General features: G+C 36.8%; 1 protein-coding gene across 1 annotated transcript in view; it reads right to left on the bottom strand.

Moving 5' to 3' along the window:
• Positions 1-17,513, bottom strand: part of Cftr (CF transmembrane conductance regulator) — a 145,685-nt gene that overhangs the window by 66,712 nt on the left and 61,460 nt on the right. Inside the window, exons 10-11 of the mRNA XM_060373847.1 lie at positions 16,316-16,498; positions 12,089-12,280 (exon numbers count right to left, since the gene is read on the bottom strand). Of these exons, the coding sequence (XP_060229830.1) occupies positions 12,089-12,280; positions 16,316-16,498 (375 nt within the window). The remainder of the gene's footprint in view (positions 1-12,088; positions 12,281-16,315; positions 16,499-17,513) is intronic.

The raw sequence follows: 17,513 nt of genomic DNA, 5'->3' as shown, positions 1-17,513 counted from the left end.
ATAATGATAATAATAATAACCCCCTCAGTTCAGGTAGTGTTGCCCAATACACACACGCACACAGGCGTGTGACCACACACAGGGGTATGTTGTGTGTGCTCTTTAAAATGTCCACAAGCACATGTGGCCTTTACAGTAAACCTGGCAAAGCCTGCTACTTGTCTTTGCTGATAGTGAAAGTCCTCTGGATGTTTTTTGTTTTTTTTTTTTTTCCACAAAACTTCTTGAAGAAAATCATCCATTGGCATAAGGGTCCTAGATAAGGGTATTAGATAATATCTGACCTTATATAAAAAGTAGATGCTAGATTTTATTTAATTTTTTTTAAATCAGTGCTATGGAAGAAATAGAGGCACTTGTACATGCTAATTAAGTGTCCAGTAGAATTTTATTTAGTAAATAAAAACTGAATTTATCCTGAAATATAACTTATATAATCAAAGAATATTCTTACTGAAGGACAACATTAGAAACTCCTAGTTCAGATAATTCTCTACTGACATTTTTAATTTCTTTATTTTAATTTTTGATATTTTATTTATGTTTTCAAGTTTTTTATAATAAAATTTTAATTAAAATAGAATTATATCACTTTCCTCCTTCCCTTTCCTCCCTCTAGCTCAGTGTCATTTATCTACAAACAACATCAAATATCTGAATAACTACTTACTAAGGTGAGGCTCTTGGCCAGTTACCGGAAACACTCAGGTATTGTTAAAGTTGCTGTACCTCTACTTACTCAGAGGTACAGGACAGGACCTGGGACCCTGCATTCAACCCAGGACAGTGGTGCACATATCCTCATCTGACACTTGTTCTCTCAGTTGACTTCCTTTATTACAGGCTAATCAGAAAGGTAACGTCAACTTCAAAGCAGTCTGAGCACAAAATACAATGTGTGTGTCTGAGGTTGTAAAACACTTGAAAATGCTGAGATAAGCACACTGGAGAGGGTCAAAGTAATATTATAATAAGTCTGCAATAAAGATTAACTTATTTTATTATTAAGGAGCAGAGAACATGTTCATTGTGGTGTATTCCGTTTATTAACATTTACTACTTGACTTCTTTTTTAAAAGTCAGTGTTTACCATCTCAGCATCATTCATCTATATCAAACAGAAGTTATTAAAAAAGCTTGTTAATATGAAGCTCATTTGCTCTGAATTAATCACACAATAGAGCCAAAACTATATAGACTGTTATGCTAAGAAAGAAAGGGGAAGAGAGAAGAGCACTTTTCAAAAGAAAGGGTGGAGTGTTACATTTAATAGTCTTGTGTAATTGAGCAATATTTGCTGAGTACATTTGAGCTTCCTGTAGCTTTGAAGATAGGAAAATACCATAAACTGTTTTTATGGCTGGCTTATCGCTTTTAGACCAGCCTTGACAATACAGATGATTGTGGGAAGTGGGGAGGGTGAGAAGTTAGGGCTATGAGAACATTAACTTCAGGGTAATGCCACTCAATAAAGCATATCTTTAACAGTGAATCACTGGATGATTAATGCCATCGTTATTAATATTTAAAAATTCCTAAACACTACCTTGCTTTATGCATACAGAAATAGGACAATGGAAGAGAGATGTAAGTGAAAGGCAGAAAAAAACAGGTGGAAGAAGTCAAAGTCGGAAAATGTGAGACAGCCAAGAAAGTGCTGGAAGAGAAAAATCTAGTAAGTGCCTCAAGTATCTGTAATCCTATTATGCCTGTATTGGACTACAAGAGGTAGAGACAGGAGAACTGCCTGGGGCCCAAAAGCTCACAGCCATCTAGCCTGGCATACATAGCAACAAAAGGAAGGAACTCTGCCACAAACATGGTGGAAAGTAGAGTTCAGTGTCCAAGGTTGGCCTCTAACCTCCACACATTTGCCGTGATATACACACATTCACATACAGGAGAGCAAAGGCCTACAGACATCATACACACAAAGTGAACACTTGTTTTATAACAGTTCTCATGCGTGTGTGAACCTGTGAGTATAAACAGAGCTATCGTGTTTGTGTACCTCGTTAGTGTGTAGATTGGTATGTATACTCAGAATGGATAGCTCAAGCATTCTCAAGAGAGGAACCAGAAAGTGCACTGATTTGACGCATGCAGGGCAAGAGTCTCTAGGACTAGAAAAGTGCTGGGATTCCTGAACTCCCCTCCAACTAGAGAATTGTATAAGAACTGGATTCTACTGCTTTTTTATAAAATGGAACCAAACAAACAAACAAAAAGCAATCCTTTCAAATGCCACGTAATGTCTGTAATCCCATTATGACTCATTTAGTTATAGACTTTTGAATAGTAAATTTCAAAATCTGCCAAGTTATCCTTAAATCTAGATGCAAGAAAACTCTCTGGGTAATTCTTACCTCATTGGCTTCATGGACATTTAAACAGTACTAACCCTTTATCTTCTCCTCTAGTTATGCCCACCCTGAATGCTAGGACAAATTCAATCCTGTGTTACCTTGAATTTGTTCCTGCTCTCGATTTCCCCAAAATGTGTCCTTGTCCCTACAACTAAGCCTCTTGTAACTCAGTTCCTTAGAAGGGCTTCAAACCCATCACCTCTGAAGGTCCTATCTAATCTTTTGCTTCTCTAGAGCTGACTTCAGTTTTGGTTTTTGTTTTTTGGGTTTTTTTTTTTTCACTCTACTAAAGTCTATCTCCTTTGAGTTGACTGCAAGCTACCTAAAAGCAGAGATCCTTGTTTTAAGTTTGTCCTTAGTTCCTAGAATAATTATGCTACAAAGAAGCTCATTATGTGTTTTTTCAATGCATATGAAGTCTTTCAAGTTCCCACTACACTGATCTTATATTTTTGTATGCAGTGTCATATTAGTCTCTTAATTGTCCAAAGGAAGATCCCCTTCACTTGATGGTCTCAGACTCAGAACATGCTCTATTGATTTGGCCTTCTATGCTCTAAGTCATCTCTACTCTTCTGTACTGAGCCTTCAGTTGCTTCCTCTCCTTGGACTGCCTCCTCTTGCCATTCAGCCACAGTAGTTTTATTAATTATGAATTAGCTTGAGTATTATTTATATGTTCAGTTGTTTTAGATATTTTAAACAAATATGCTTGTATTCCTTGTCTACTTTTGCTTTTCTTAATAATTTGTATATATTTTGATAGCATTAAGAATAAGCTAGGGTCAGATGGAAGGGGAGAAAGTCCTCCCCTATTAGTGGACTTGGAAAGGGGCAGGAAGAAGGTTGAGGGAGGGAGGGTGGGATTGGGAGGGAATGAGGGAAGGGGCTATGGCTGGGATACAAAGTAAATAACCTGTGATTAAAATTTAAAAAAAAGAAACAAAATATTTGGAAAAAATAGTCAAAAGATGAATAAAGATATTCAACTCTGAAAAAAAAAATGATTTCCTATTCATCTTACTTGATCTTTCCAAAGAAGATGCCATTACTGAGTATTGTCTGTTAAACATGCTCTTTTCTTCACTTTCCCAGCATTACTCTTCTGCATTTGTAGTACTAACTTTCAATCCATTCTTTGTATGATTTACATTCCAAACACCTCTCACTTTGCTACATCTTAAGTCTTGATATTCTATCATTAGTTAAATCTTTTGTCAATATAATCTATGTTGGTACCATCATGTTCTCCTGTGTCTTCATTTAGAATCTAGAGGCTAAGGACACCTTTAGATCCATCTCTAACCAAAACTTTCCACCCTCAAAATTTCACATCACTTTCAGATTTCCATAATGAAGAATGGTGTTTTTATCCTATCAACTTACTCCAGCAAATACCACCATCACTGACTTGGATGGCCACACAGAAGCTTGAGGTGGAGAGGAAAGGGGAATGGTGAAGGATCCATGGATACACTCTCTCGAACAGGATGGAAAAGTTCTAGAGATCTACCTGGTGGCCACAGGCACCACTACATTTTATACTTGGATACTGCTCAGTGAGTAGTTGTTAAGTTTTTGGTGGTTTTGTCTGTTTATTGTTTATGACACAGTTTCACTACTGTGCAGCTCCAGCTTGCCTGAAACTCACTACACAGACAAGGCTAACCTGAACTTGGAAAAATCTTTTGTCCCTGTCTCCCAGTAATGAGATTATAAGCATGGTCCATAATGCCTGACCTAGAGAGTAGAACATACATGTTCTCTGACTAGCTACATGCAAATTACAGCTATGTAATCGATATATGCATTCACATCACACTGTACATGACAAACATATGAATTATATCTGTCATTATAGCTTAATAAGCTGTTTGAAAATTTAAAATTAATGAAATAAAATTAAAATATAAAACCTTGGTCACATCTTTGATTAATTCCACTTCTTTGTTCCCCATATCAAATAGTGGCTACTGTATAGCATTTGTTGTTGTTATTTTATTTATTTATTTATTTATTTATTTATTTATTTATTATTTTTCGTTTTTCGAGACAGGGGTTCTCTATGTAGCCTTGGCTTTCCTGGATTCATTCTGTAGACCAGGCTGGCTTTGAACTCAGAGATCTGCCTGCCATCTGCCTCCCCAAATGTTGAGATTACAGGCGGGCACCATCACGCCCAGCTTACTGTACCATTTTATAATGAGAACTATTTTGTTTTCTCTTTCTCCTACCTAGTAAGTCAACATTATATATAAATTGAATCATTGAAACAACCTTTAAAATTATCTACCTGCCACCAGCTTTGCTGCTCCTTTAGGTTAGAACATGGGCACTCTACACTCTAGCTCAAAACACCCTTGCAAAAGGTAAGCCTATGGTATCACCTCCTGATTAAAACCCTCTGTGAGTCTCATATCCCTTACATGAAGTCCAGGTTCCCAACTGCTTCATAATAGATTCTTCGGAATATAACTCTCCTTTCCCCAATCACCTCTCATCCGATAGCCCTTCCTTTCCAGACCCCTCTGCTTATTGCATTACATACACAGAGCTCCCCATGCTTCCTAAGGATCTGTTTCATGTCGAGCAGTGACATAGGACCGACTCTAGCTCCCTTGTACATTATCTTCTCTCGGTTCTCAGCACTTTTACATTCCATTCTGTTTCTGAAATGCTCTTCTCCTTCTTCATTCATCTCTCACTTGAGATGTCATTTCCTTGGGGGAAACTACCCTGATCTGTTAGGACCACACTGTTACTTCCTTGGGTAAGAACCCTAAGAAATATAGAATGTATTAGCCTACGCTAGTCTTTAGTTATTTCTCTTCTCTGTTAAAATAAAAAACTCTTTGAGAATGGTCATTGTACCTTGCTTATCAGTGCAATTCCCAAAGTTTGGTGTAATTATTAGTCCAATGTTTTTACTCATACATATTTAATAAAAGAATATATGTCTCCTTGCTATAAATTCTATAGCCAAAGTCTCACTGTAGACAAATTCCTTTTCATACCTGCAGCAACATCTAGAGTGCTTACTTCAGTATTGTGCTTATAGGAGAAACTCAACAGAAAGTTATTGAGATTGATCTCTTTTTAATTAATCAATCTGAACCAAGGAATATAAATAAATTATAAATTTAAAATACTTATCCTATCATGATGGAATTACTTATAAAAGATATCAGTGGTAGTAAATTCTGCCTGTTTAGAGAAGGCATTGTACTCAATTCCGGAAACACCAAGGTTCCTTCCCTGGGGGTGAACATCTGTAGAGTTAAAAGTCCACTAAGATGTCAAAATCTTGCTGCAGATGTGAAATTTAGCCAGGGACTTCTGAGTGCCCTCCTAGATCTAAAATTATATTTTAAAAACTTTTCTTGGTTTATAATAAAATTATTCATCACCTAAATATGAAAAAAAAAACTGAATCTAAAAGATCGAAACTGGAAAATATATAATAAAGATTATATAAAAAGATTTTTATCTTTGGAAGTTTTATTGTTGTTAAATTTTCAAGGCCAGGCATAAATGGACTAGTTTCACTATTTACTCATGAGGTAGTTTGTTCTCAGACAGTTATAATTATATTTAACACTACTGCTCTGTTGACTTGACCAAATCTCACTAGGAGTGGCTATTTTGGTTTTGGAGACGTAAGAACTCTTACGTTAACTCAGGTTAAAGTAAGATTCGTTAACCTGATAATTAGCTCCTAAACTTCATGCTCTTAGGGCCTAAAGCCTAGGATGCAGATTGAAATCAGCCCATTTTCACTCTGACTGCAAACTCCTGGTAAGGTTGTCACTAAATAGACCAGAGGTGACAACTCAATGGCCAGTTTGTGTTAGTGCTTAGCACAGTGCTGCCATGTATGCTCTTCTTTCTAAATATTAGCTAGAATTTATCTTTAAGTTCCAGGGCTCAAGTGAAGGGAAATAACAGTTCAGTCCATAAAACACTATGGCATTTCCATTTAGTTCTGGTTCAGTAATTTTTAAAAGTATTCACAGTTTCGTGTTACAGTAAATAATATCCAGTGTTTTCTAACCACCTATCACAAAAAAATTATAGGTAGTTCAGGGTACAGTCAATGTGATTTATTCTGGTTGAAAGGGACATAGTTCAGTGTGTTTCAAATTTCTACTTTAGATATCCATTATGCTGAGCTACTGTAAATGCTAAATTCTATGGCACCTTTATCTTTTCATTACTTCTAACTGTGAAGTTGTGAATTATCCTACCTTAGTAAATTGACTATTCAAAGGTTAAGTCTCACTTTCTCATAGGTTAGTCTTGGCAGAACCTGGAGACCCAGAGGTCAAATTCAAATTCAGTTAGTCATGTGGAATCTCTCTGATGGAATTTATTTTTCAGAACAGCCGTGCTTCTCTGCTTATTTCTCTCCCAAGTTTTTTTTCATTACTTCTTGCCAATTTCTCTCCTTTTTAATCTTTTAGTGAATTCTTGGCAGTTTTCTTCTCAGTATTTCCTCTAGTGAGTTAAATACAGAAACTACTAAGCAATTATGGAAGAGAAGAACATGCAGACTTCACCTTCTTCAGCTTTCATAGTAAATATTTTTGCTGCAACGCTTGTATAATGGCTGTCATGGCAGATACTTACTGAGGATCATTTTGTGGTTTCAAAAGCATCACAATAACTTTGTGGAAACCAATTATATATCCTAAGTCCCGAATACCTCTGCACATTCCCCATCCCCACTTCCCACCATACAGTATTTTAAAAGTCAATTAATTTCCCAAACCCAGGTACTTCTATAAAAAAAAAAAAAATGAGGCACTGAGTAAGGTCAGTGCAATCCCTTATTGCCCACACACTGGCCTGTCAAGAAGCCTCTTGTCAGTGAGGCTAAGTGAAGCTTAAGATAAAAGTGAGGCAGGAAAGGTAGGCAAGAGAACAGTGCACACTGTCTTTCTCAGTACTGAAATAGGACTTAATTCCATAAAGATACATAATTTGGCTAGGGTTTAATTATACTATTTTTTAAAGCTAGCATAGTGCTGGGCACTGAAGCTTTAAGTACCAAGGAAAACCCTAAAGATCCGTGGAGAAAATGAAGAAGCAATCAGTGGAGCCAAGGACATGTTACAGTGTTTTACAAGTTACTCTCAATATAATGCAGGATATGGAGATTTTTTTTTCCCAAAAGAGAGGTTAAAAGTGAAAAACACCAGCATAACTTACTCATTTGAGACTGCCTGCTAAAAATTATTCTATCAACACAGAACTACCATCATGCCCTTCCCAGCGATAAAGGCTTTAGCTGTCTCCTCTAGTGAATAATTTCCAACAACAAACTGAAATCAGAAAACTATGTGAAATATGTTGTGTATGCTTTGCCCTTTCAAACTCTCACACACACATACACACACACACACACACCTTGACTGCTTCTATGACACTGAGCATCACCATATACACGGTACTCTGAAGTTCTTAGAGTTAAAGAAAAACACAAACATGAGGAAAAGGATACCCCATCCTCATCTCTAATTCCAAGACTCCATGCAGCACATTAAGAAACAGATCAACTTCAGCAGTCAAAATGAAAACAGAGTCATGAATGTTTGGATTTGGCAACTGGGACAACCCACAGATTATGCTGAGAAATTCTTGTGTTGGTGCCAGATACTTAGCCATTGAGGACTCTGTAGGTATCTTGTATTCCTGTGATCAAAACTCCTACATGCTTAAAAGGTAAAATCTTCATGGGGATTATACTGTATTGAGGTTTCTTTTCGGACCTGACCAAAGGTGTGAACACTCACATAACAAAAACAAATGTGGAAGCTTCAGTCACTACAAAAGGAGAAACTCCTGATAGTTTTCTCTATTGTCAGACAGGCACAGTCATTTCAGGATGGCTGCAAGTGCATTCTTCCAAGAAACTGCTCAGAATCTGTAACATTCACAGTCTCTTCTGAGCAAAATTCTTAAAACCATCATGTTACCTCAAACCATTTCCAAAATAGTCACCAGTAAGAATTTACCATTCTATCAGTACTCTAGGTAGAATAAGCTAAAAATAACACTTTTAGAGTTGTGTCAAGAACTTTACTCCGTAGATAAGATAACAGCACAGATTATACTTATTAGTTCATTGTAACACTACATTTGCCATTTTAAAGAATGAGGTGATTTAACAAGAATCCTGTGTTTTTGTTTTCATAAGGTAACTAAAAAATTCTAAGAGGTTGCAAAACAAAGGAGGACAAAAAGGAACAAAAGTCTTAAGGATTCTTTAAAATTGAAAAAAAAATTATTTGGCATTTTATTTAACTAAGAAAAAGAAAGGTAATTTGCAAATTAAAGGGACAACCAAGAACAACAATGATGCCCATAGACATGTTAGTTGTAAAGGGGAAAACCCTTAACCCAGGACAAAGAACTACAGGCAATAAAGGAATGTTGAGGGTTGTCAATGTAACAACAATTAAAGAAAAAGGCCATTAATTAGAACAATGTGGAGGGTATACGTGACAGTGTTTGGAGCAAAAAGGGGAAATGGGAAATGATAAAATAGTAGAGTCTCAAATATTAAAATTTTTAAAAAAAGATAGAACCTAGAACACTACTCAGAATATAGCATAGACAAACAAAATGTAATGTATGAGAATAATTACAAGAAATCATGATGGTTTGGGGGCATAACTAGAGATAAAATGATAGCACTCAAGCAAGGAACTGAATTCAGTCTCTAGCATTGGGGGGGCAGATGATAAGAGCCAACACAGTTAACAGAAAGTTTTGGAGAATGAGAAAAATAAAGTGATATTTGAAAGCAAAACAACAAGAAATATTCCAGAATTGAATAATAAAGATCTATGTATGAAACACTCTTTAAAAAGGAAAAATAGAGATCATAACCATTTCGTAAATATTTATTAAGCCCTACCTAAATGTTACCTTCCTCCTAGTCTGTGACCCTTCTACCTTGATCACATGTTTCTATGTCCTTTTTCAAGCCATGACCTATACCTGGTTCAGATCTCTTAATCTTGAGCCAATTTATACCCTTTTTATAAAGTTATTTTCAGGACTAACTTATTCTCCATAAATGACCATTTTTCACTAATGTCCTTTCCTATGGATGAAAATTACATAGATATGTCATTCCTATCGTCCCACAATTCTTTTGCATACCTTTGTCTCTTCTTGTTCCACCATGACCATAATTTGACTAACTAAAATAGCTTCCTATTAGTCTCCCTTTTGGTGGCAGCAGTGCGCAGAGCACTACTACCAAGGATAACGACAGTAATAATAAATAACTGGTACTTTATTTATGATGAACTTTTTATGTACTAGAGGACTCTGAAATAGCAACAGAACAGGCAACATCAGGTGCACCCAGAATTTGTAACTCAGCTTTGTACGATTTCCAAATATATGCTATTTATGCTGTACCTGTTGGGCTTTTGACCCAGGACAAGCAACTGAGGTATCTTTTGAACCAACGCACACCAGACCTCCAGGTTCTCCCAGCATCCCTTGGTCTTTACCTACTACAGGGCATGGCTGGCATATCCTGGTCTCTACCCTGAACTCTCCAGCCCAGGGCTAGAGCTTCTCCTGCCCCAGAGGCTCTTCACTATAATGCAGACATTTTGGTTCCACCCTCTCTCCTTTTTTTGTTTCTTCTCTCTCTCCTTTCTTTCTCCCTCTCTCCCCTGTATGCACACCTTTCTGTCTCCCCCTGTATGGCGACTTCTCTGGCCCTATTCTTTGGAACTGGTAAACCTGCAGAGAGCTACTCCCAATAAATTTCCATTTATATACTTTAACTTGCCTTGAATTAGCTCATTTAACACCCACCCACCAAGAACAATTTCTGTCACCACCTTAATTCTGCTCTCTATCATCACAGAGTGACAGGGATAAACTTCAAAGCTCTCACAGTACTCTTGAAGTCAAAGTTCTCCAAGCTATAATTCCCAAGACTAGCTCCCTGACTTCATTTCTGCTCACAGACTCACTTTTTAAAAATATTTTATTTATTTATTTATTTATTTATTTATTTATTTATTCATTCATTCATTCATTCATTCATTCACTTTTCATCCCTGTTGTAGACCCCTCCCTTCCTCTCCTCCCAGCTCCCTAAACCTCTCCTTCCTGAGGAATAGGGGATCCTGCCTACTTACCCTGGCTCCAACTCCTCTAGTCCAATGAGGACTGAGTGGGTCCTCTTCCCCTGTGGCCTGGTAAGGCAGTCCCACTATGGGGAAGTTATCAGAAAGCAGGCAATGAGGTCCATGTCAGAGACAGCCGCTGTTCTCCTTATTAGGGAATTCACATGAAGCCTGAACTACATATCTGTAGGGGACCTAGGTCCAGTCCATGCATGGTTCTTGGTTGGTGTTTCAGATTCCACAGGCCTTTCTGGACCCTAGTTAGTTGGCTCTGTTGGTCTTCTTGTGGAGCTCTTGTCACCTCCCAGTCCTTTTACCTTTCCCCCTACTTCCCTGCTAGTCTCCCTAAGCTTGTTTTGCCCAATGTTTGGCTGTGAGTCACAGCTCTATATTAACGGTTTCATACCCCAAGTTTCTGTTCAGTTTCTTTTATACAAAATATTATCTATCTTTTTTACTTATTCTTCAAGAAGTCTTCTCTTAGAGACAGGCTTCCTGAATTATCCAAGTAGGCTCAAAGCTCATTCCTAACTCTAACCCAACAATTACAACATTATATGGAAATTGCAACCTTAGCTTTGATTTCCCTAAAATTTATCTTACAAATCTTTTGATATGAGGATTGTTTAAGCGTTCATGTAATATACACTATGACCCTCCTAAAGTGAAGTCAGCTTTTATTTTCAATTGGACATAACCTAGAGTCAGCTGGGAAGAAGAAATATCAATCAAGAGATTGCCCAGACTGACTGATCTGTGGGTACCTGTGGAGTATTTCCTGATTGCTAATCGATGTAGGAGAGCCTGCCCTACCCGTGGCCAGTGACACTTCCTGTTAGGTAGTCACTGAGGTATGCTACACTGTCAGGTAGTCAGGTTGCATGAGAAAACTAGCTAAGCTTAAGTTGTTAGCAAGACAAAGAGAAAACGAGAAAATAACATTCCTTCTTGGTTTCTTCTTCAAGATCCCAACTTGAGTACCAAATGCTCTGTTGGCCAACTATCTCCTCATTTAACCTTAGCAATCAGACCCCATCTTTCTACTTCTTAGATCCAGCCTGTTTCTCTCTGCTGTTTTCGCAGCTCTAATGTTACTAATAAAGAACCCACGGGGCCACAAGCTTTTCTTGTGACCTCTACAGAGAATCATTCCATCAGGGACATTACCCTTCTCTCTATAAGGAAGTTGATTTCCTTAGGGGACCCAGTGGAGTCTCTGTTTCTTCTTTTTACTCCTCAAGCATTCTTTTTTTTATTTTTTATTTCAACTAAATTCATTATTGATCTGTTTGTAGCACTTTTGTTGTACTGTGTAAAGTACAGCAAGTCTTAGTAGGTATTTTCTACATGAAGACTTCTACTTTAAAATTTCTTTAGTTGCCAGACTGGGCCTGAGTATGCCGCCAGTCACTGGGAGCACTGAGTGAACTCTGAGGGTTAAACAGTCTCCTCCTGGAACAGTATTCTAATATAAACCCTTCCTTCTTCAAGTTGCACTGTCGCAATATTCTATCACAGTGAGACAGATAGCTAATACAATCAGCATTTTTTCATAAATTTGCTTACCTCTTGTAGTTGGCAAGCTTTGATGATGCTGTTATATCTGTACTCATCATAGGAAACACCAAAGACGATATTTTCTCTGACAGTACCCGGCATAATCCAAGAAAATTGAGAGCAGAATGAAATTCTTCCACTGTGCTTAATTTTCCCCTCTGCAGCTTCCAGTTCTCCCAGAATCATCATCAGGAGTGATGTCTACAAATAAAAACCATTGCTAAGTTGTTTGATCAAATGACTCAGCTTCTGCTTGACTCCAGGTATCCTAATAAGTCTTCCAATATTTAAAGAGTCTATTAACGCATTTGATTAAAGATGTTTTTAGTACTTCATCGCTCAGGGGCTTTTCTAGGCATAAAAAAAAATACAAAGGGAAGCAAAGAGACGTTGGCAACACAGAGTGACAGTGCTATATTTATGATCAAAGTTCACACGAGTAAGTCCCTACTTCAGCTAGGACTGATTTGCAGGGATGAGATTGGTAACAATGAACATTTGTTGAGAGTTCAAGGGCAAGGTACTGCTCTATTAACTCTAAGAGTGTGTTTATTCATCATAATGAACTAACAGATTCAGGGTTATCTTCCTCTTTTAGAGATTAGGCTGAAAAGATAAAAAGAACATTCAGATAACCTTTCTTGATGTTTATGAAAACCCCCAAAAGAAGCTAAAAGAACCATCATTAAACAAAGACTTATCAATATTATTCACATAAAATAAGGAAGTACTTATATCTTATATCTTAAGATAAAAATTTCCTTTTGTCCTTAACTAAATGCTAAAAATTTTATGAAAGGCAAACTTATTTTTAAAAGGCTTTCTCTGTGTGTCACTTTTATATAACTATAAAAATAAAAATGTAAGAAAAGAACCAAAATATTTTATGTGCCCTCAGAAAAGGGGTCCTAAGTAAAAACCAAGCATATACAAACTAGGCAACAAGGCAGGATGTGGCACAGAGAATTTGTTATCTCCTTAAAAAAATGTGACTGTCAAGTGTGTGTGTGTGTGTGTGTGTGTGTGTGTGTGTGTGTGTGTGTGTTGCAAAAATGTGATTATGTGGACACCTGTACCCTTCTGCATGCATGCAGAGGCCAGAGCAGGACACTAGGTGTCTTCTGTGTCTCTTCATATTGCCTTGAGGCAAAGTTTCTCATTGAAACAAAGCTCGTGGCTTCAGCTATACTGGCTGTTAGCAGCTCTTAAGATCCAGCTGTCTAGGCCTCTCCATGTAGGATTATAGGGTGCACCCATGTTCATATTAAAAATTTTTAATGTGGGAGCTTGGGATTTGAACTCGGGTTCCTGTGCTAATACAGAAAGTACTCTTTCTGCACCAATTGATAGAAAGAAAAATAGGTAGCAAGAAAAGGAAAAAAACTGATTTTTATCAGAGATTCTTGTGAGTGAATGAAAAGTAAAAAATAATGAAGTATGAAGCATACATAGTATAAATGTAGCCAGTAGAACAGACTTTCCTAAAAATTGTAATATAGCTATTCCTTAGTATCCTAAATTGCTTTGATTTTTTTTAATCACTTAACTACATATTTTGGAAAGAATTTTTATAACCAAAGACAAAAGAGCTTCAATACATATCCATATGGTTCTGAAGATACCTATGTAAAATCTCTATAAATATATAAGGGCATAACAAACAAGTAGGAAGATTATTAAATTGAGAGGTATAAAATTAACTTTGAATATTTATATTTCAGTTATGAAGTCTTCTATTGTAGCCTTTTCCCAGTCTCATGATAGTTTTCCTTTCCTACTATTACAAAGAAAGCAGTCCCTGACAGAATTATCACACACCACGGATCAGAAGGAGACCCAGGTCTTCTGTCCGCACAGCAACTTTCTGTGAGAGACCAGAGCAGTCCCTGAGTACAGTTACCTATTCAGCAACTTTTCTTTTTACAGAAGTGCCTGAGGGTTATTTACCAGAAAGTGCAACAATTCATGATTCCAAAGCTATTTTTACATATATTTCAGGTATTGATCCTAAGTATAGGAAAGACTCGTTTTAAAAATCCTGTGTAACATAAATAATACTCTCTCACCAGATAGCTTGCTTTAAGTCACCTGTGACTCCTATAGTCTCAGCTACTCAGACTCCTGTGGTATCATTTTTTTAAATAAATTTATTTATTTTTATTTTCTGTGTATTGGTGTTTGCTTGCATTGGTGAGGAGGTCATATTCCCTGGAACAGGAGATACAGACAGTTGTGAGCTGCCATGTGGGTACTGGGAATTGAACCCGGGTCCTCTGGAAGAGCAGCCAGTGCTCTCAACCACTGAGCCATCTCTCCAGCCCCTCATTTTTTGTTAATACTAAACATTTCTACTAATTCCATATCAAAAAATTATTTAAAAATAACACTTGATAAGCAAGGTTTTTTTAAAGATGAAAATATAAAACTGCAGCTACTTTATTTAAAAGGCTCATGTCACATGTAAGAAAACAATTGGAGAGAAAAATAAGTAAAATATACAGTTATTAGAAAATTTCTGTGGTATTTTATTTCTAAAATTTCAGACAAAACTCTTCAAAATTCAGATTTTTCTATTTAAGATACTAATTTAAAATTGAACAAATTTCCTTTCAGGATCTTTAATTTTCATTTTTTATTTCATAACAACTTACCTTCCTTTTTTCCTCCCAATAATTTTTCCTCCCTCCCTTTCACACTCATTCCTTACTCTTATGTCCTGAAATGGATTTTAGAGATTAATAAATATATTTTTGTATTACTGAAAGGTACTCTAAAATGGCCCTATAACTGCAACCAGGATATGTTTTATAGATCTCCTCCGCACATGTGATGCTGCACAACATCACGAGGCTTGTCAGGTCAAATTTCATTTCTCTGATCCTTTAATGTGTTATCTCGGTAACTACTTGAAAACAAGTATCCACCATTGTCTGCATGGCAAATCATATCTGAAACATCAAGATAAAGCCTCTTGGCAGTGAAATTAGATCTTTGGGCAGGTTTCCCCTCTAGCCTATTAGATTTTGTCAGGTGTCTCTCCAAAGGCCATAAATTTATACAAGCGTTATATAGATAGTTTTTAAGGCTAGGTGGGGTATAGAACAGCCACCGAATAAATTAACATTTAAAAAATCTCTCACTTGATATTTTTTCATAATATTCAACAAGTAAGACTGTGTTCATTCAAAAAATCTATAAAGAAAAGTCAAATATATAGAGAGAGTGGTCAAATCTAAGTCATGATTTTCTTGTATCATCTCTGAAAATAAATCAGTAGCAAATAATGGGTTAAAGGTAGTTTTTTTTTTTTTTTAACCAATAGTTATTGAAAGTCCTCTCTCTATATATGGTACAACAGTGGCATCCTTTGGATAACCAACATCTGCCTAACTGAACCCAAAGTCAACTTATTAACAGTGTTGAGTTCATACCTATTAATCTAGTAATGTAAACCTAACTAACTACCTGGAGCTAGTGAGGTCATGGCCTTAGAAGAAAACCTACTGCTGCCGTGTTTATGATTTCTCTCTGGGTTCTAAATCCTTATACACACAGGTCAGTGTAGCTCTCACCTCCTTCATCAAAGTCACATGTTTGCAATAGATGGAAACTATTGCAGAGATTCACAACTAGTCAGAATGCAGAGAAAAACTGAATCATCATGGAGTAGCCAACCCTAACTAATATGTCTACACTGTAACCACTGAACTCAAGGCTCAGGGCAAATTGTGGAAGAAGGGGCTGAAAGGTCAGAAGAGCCAGAGAATAGGGATACCTACTTCTAGATGATAGCTTCTAGATGTAAGCTTCTACACCTATGAAATATCCAAAATACTGTTACCTAAACAAGTCCTATCTGATGACATCACCAGTTGAAATGACAATATAGATGAGGGAAATCTCATAAAGTTCCATCCCCTAGATGAAAAACTACAAGTAAACAAAAGATGTTGAGAGGGATAATCAACTTTCTCCAAAAATGAGCCCCTCAGATAGGTTATCCAAGCTCAAGTGATCAGCTCTAAACACATGTGCATATAAAAAACACAAAATGGATCCAGTGTATTATATATAATTTTAATAATAAATAGAACAGAGGTCATTAATTTGAATGTGACTGAGGAGGGGAAAAAGTCAGAACATAGAAGGAGTGAGAGATGGAGGAAAATAATGGTAATTATATAAATCCAGTAGTCATGAATGAATTTCTTGAAAAAAAAATTAAAGAGAATTTACCTTTCCTGCTCCAGTAGATCCAGTAACAGCCAACATCTCTCCTTTCTGTATGGTAAAACTGATGTTTCTCAACACAGGATTTTTCAGAAGACAGAGATTACCAACACAGAGGTAGCCACCACTATTAGAAAGTTTTCTGTCGTCATTGTTTAGCTGTACTTTCTCCAATAATTCCCCAAGTCCCTATTTAAACACATCAAAAATAAAATAGTTTCAGATATTTCCTTTTTTCTTATTAATTTCTTTATTTATTACACTACATCCTGATTGTAGGCCCCTCCCTCTTCTCCTGATCCCACCCTCCTGCCCTCTTCCTCCATTTCCTCCTTTCCTTCTCCTCAGAAAAGGGATCCTCCCTCCGTACCAACCCACCCCAACAGATCAAGTCACATCAAAACTAAGCACAGCTTCTTCCACTGAAGCAGACAAGGCAGTCCCACCAAGGGGAAGTGATCTAAAAGCAGGCAACTGTGACCATATCAGGGATAGCCCAGGTCCAATTGCTAGGCAATATACAGCAAGCTGATAGCCAACATCAAATTTAATGGAGAGAAGCTCAAAGCAATCCCACTAAAATCAGGGACAAGACAAGGCTGCTCACTCTCTCCATATTTATTCAACATAGTAATTGAAGTCCTAGGAGTACAATAAAACGACTAAAGAAGATTAAGGGGATACAAATTGGAAAGGAAGAGGTCAAAGTATCTCTATTCACAGATGATATTGTAGTATACATGAGTGACCCCCAAAATTCTACCAGAGAACTCCTACAAATGATAAACGTCGTCAGCAAAAGGGCTGAATACAAAATTAACTCAAAAAAAAATCAGTATCCCTCCTGTATACAAAAGATAAATGGTCTGAGAAAGAAACTAGAGAAACAACACCATTTATAGTAACTACAACTAATATAAAGTATCTTGGTGTAACTTTAACCAAGCAAGTAAAAGACCTATATGAGAAGAACTTCAGCCTCTGTAAAAGAAACTGAAGAAGATATCAGAAGATGGCTAGACCTCCCATGTCCATGGATCAGTAGGATTAAGATATTAAAAATGGCCATCTTACCAAAAGCAATCTACAGAATCAATGCACTTCCCATCAAAATGTCAACACAATTCTTTGCAGATATTTTCAATGTACAATAATGTACAATATGTACAATAATCTTAAGAAACACATGGTACAGGACCCATTA

Source organism: Meriones unguiculatus, chromosome 21, assembly GCF_030254825.1.
Source record: "Meriones unguiculatus strain TT.TT164.6M chromosome 21, Bangor_MerUng_6.1, whole genome shotgun sequence".
In the NCBI taxonomy this organism is placed as follows: domain Eukaryota; kingdom Metazoa; phylum Chordata; class Mammalia; order Rodentia; family Muridae; genus Meriones; species Meriones unguiculatus.
The sequence above is the reverse complement of the archived record's forward strand: the minus strand, read 5'-3'. Positions and strand labels throughout refer to the sequence as shown.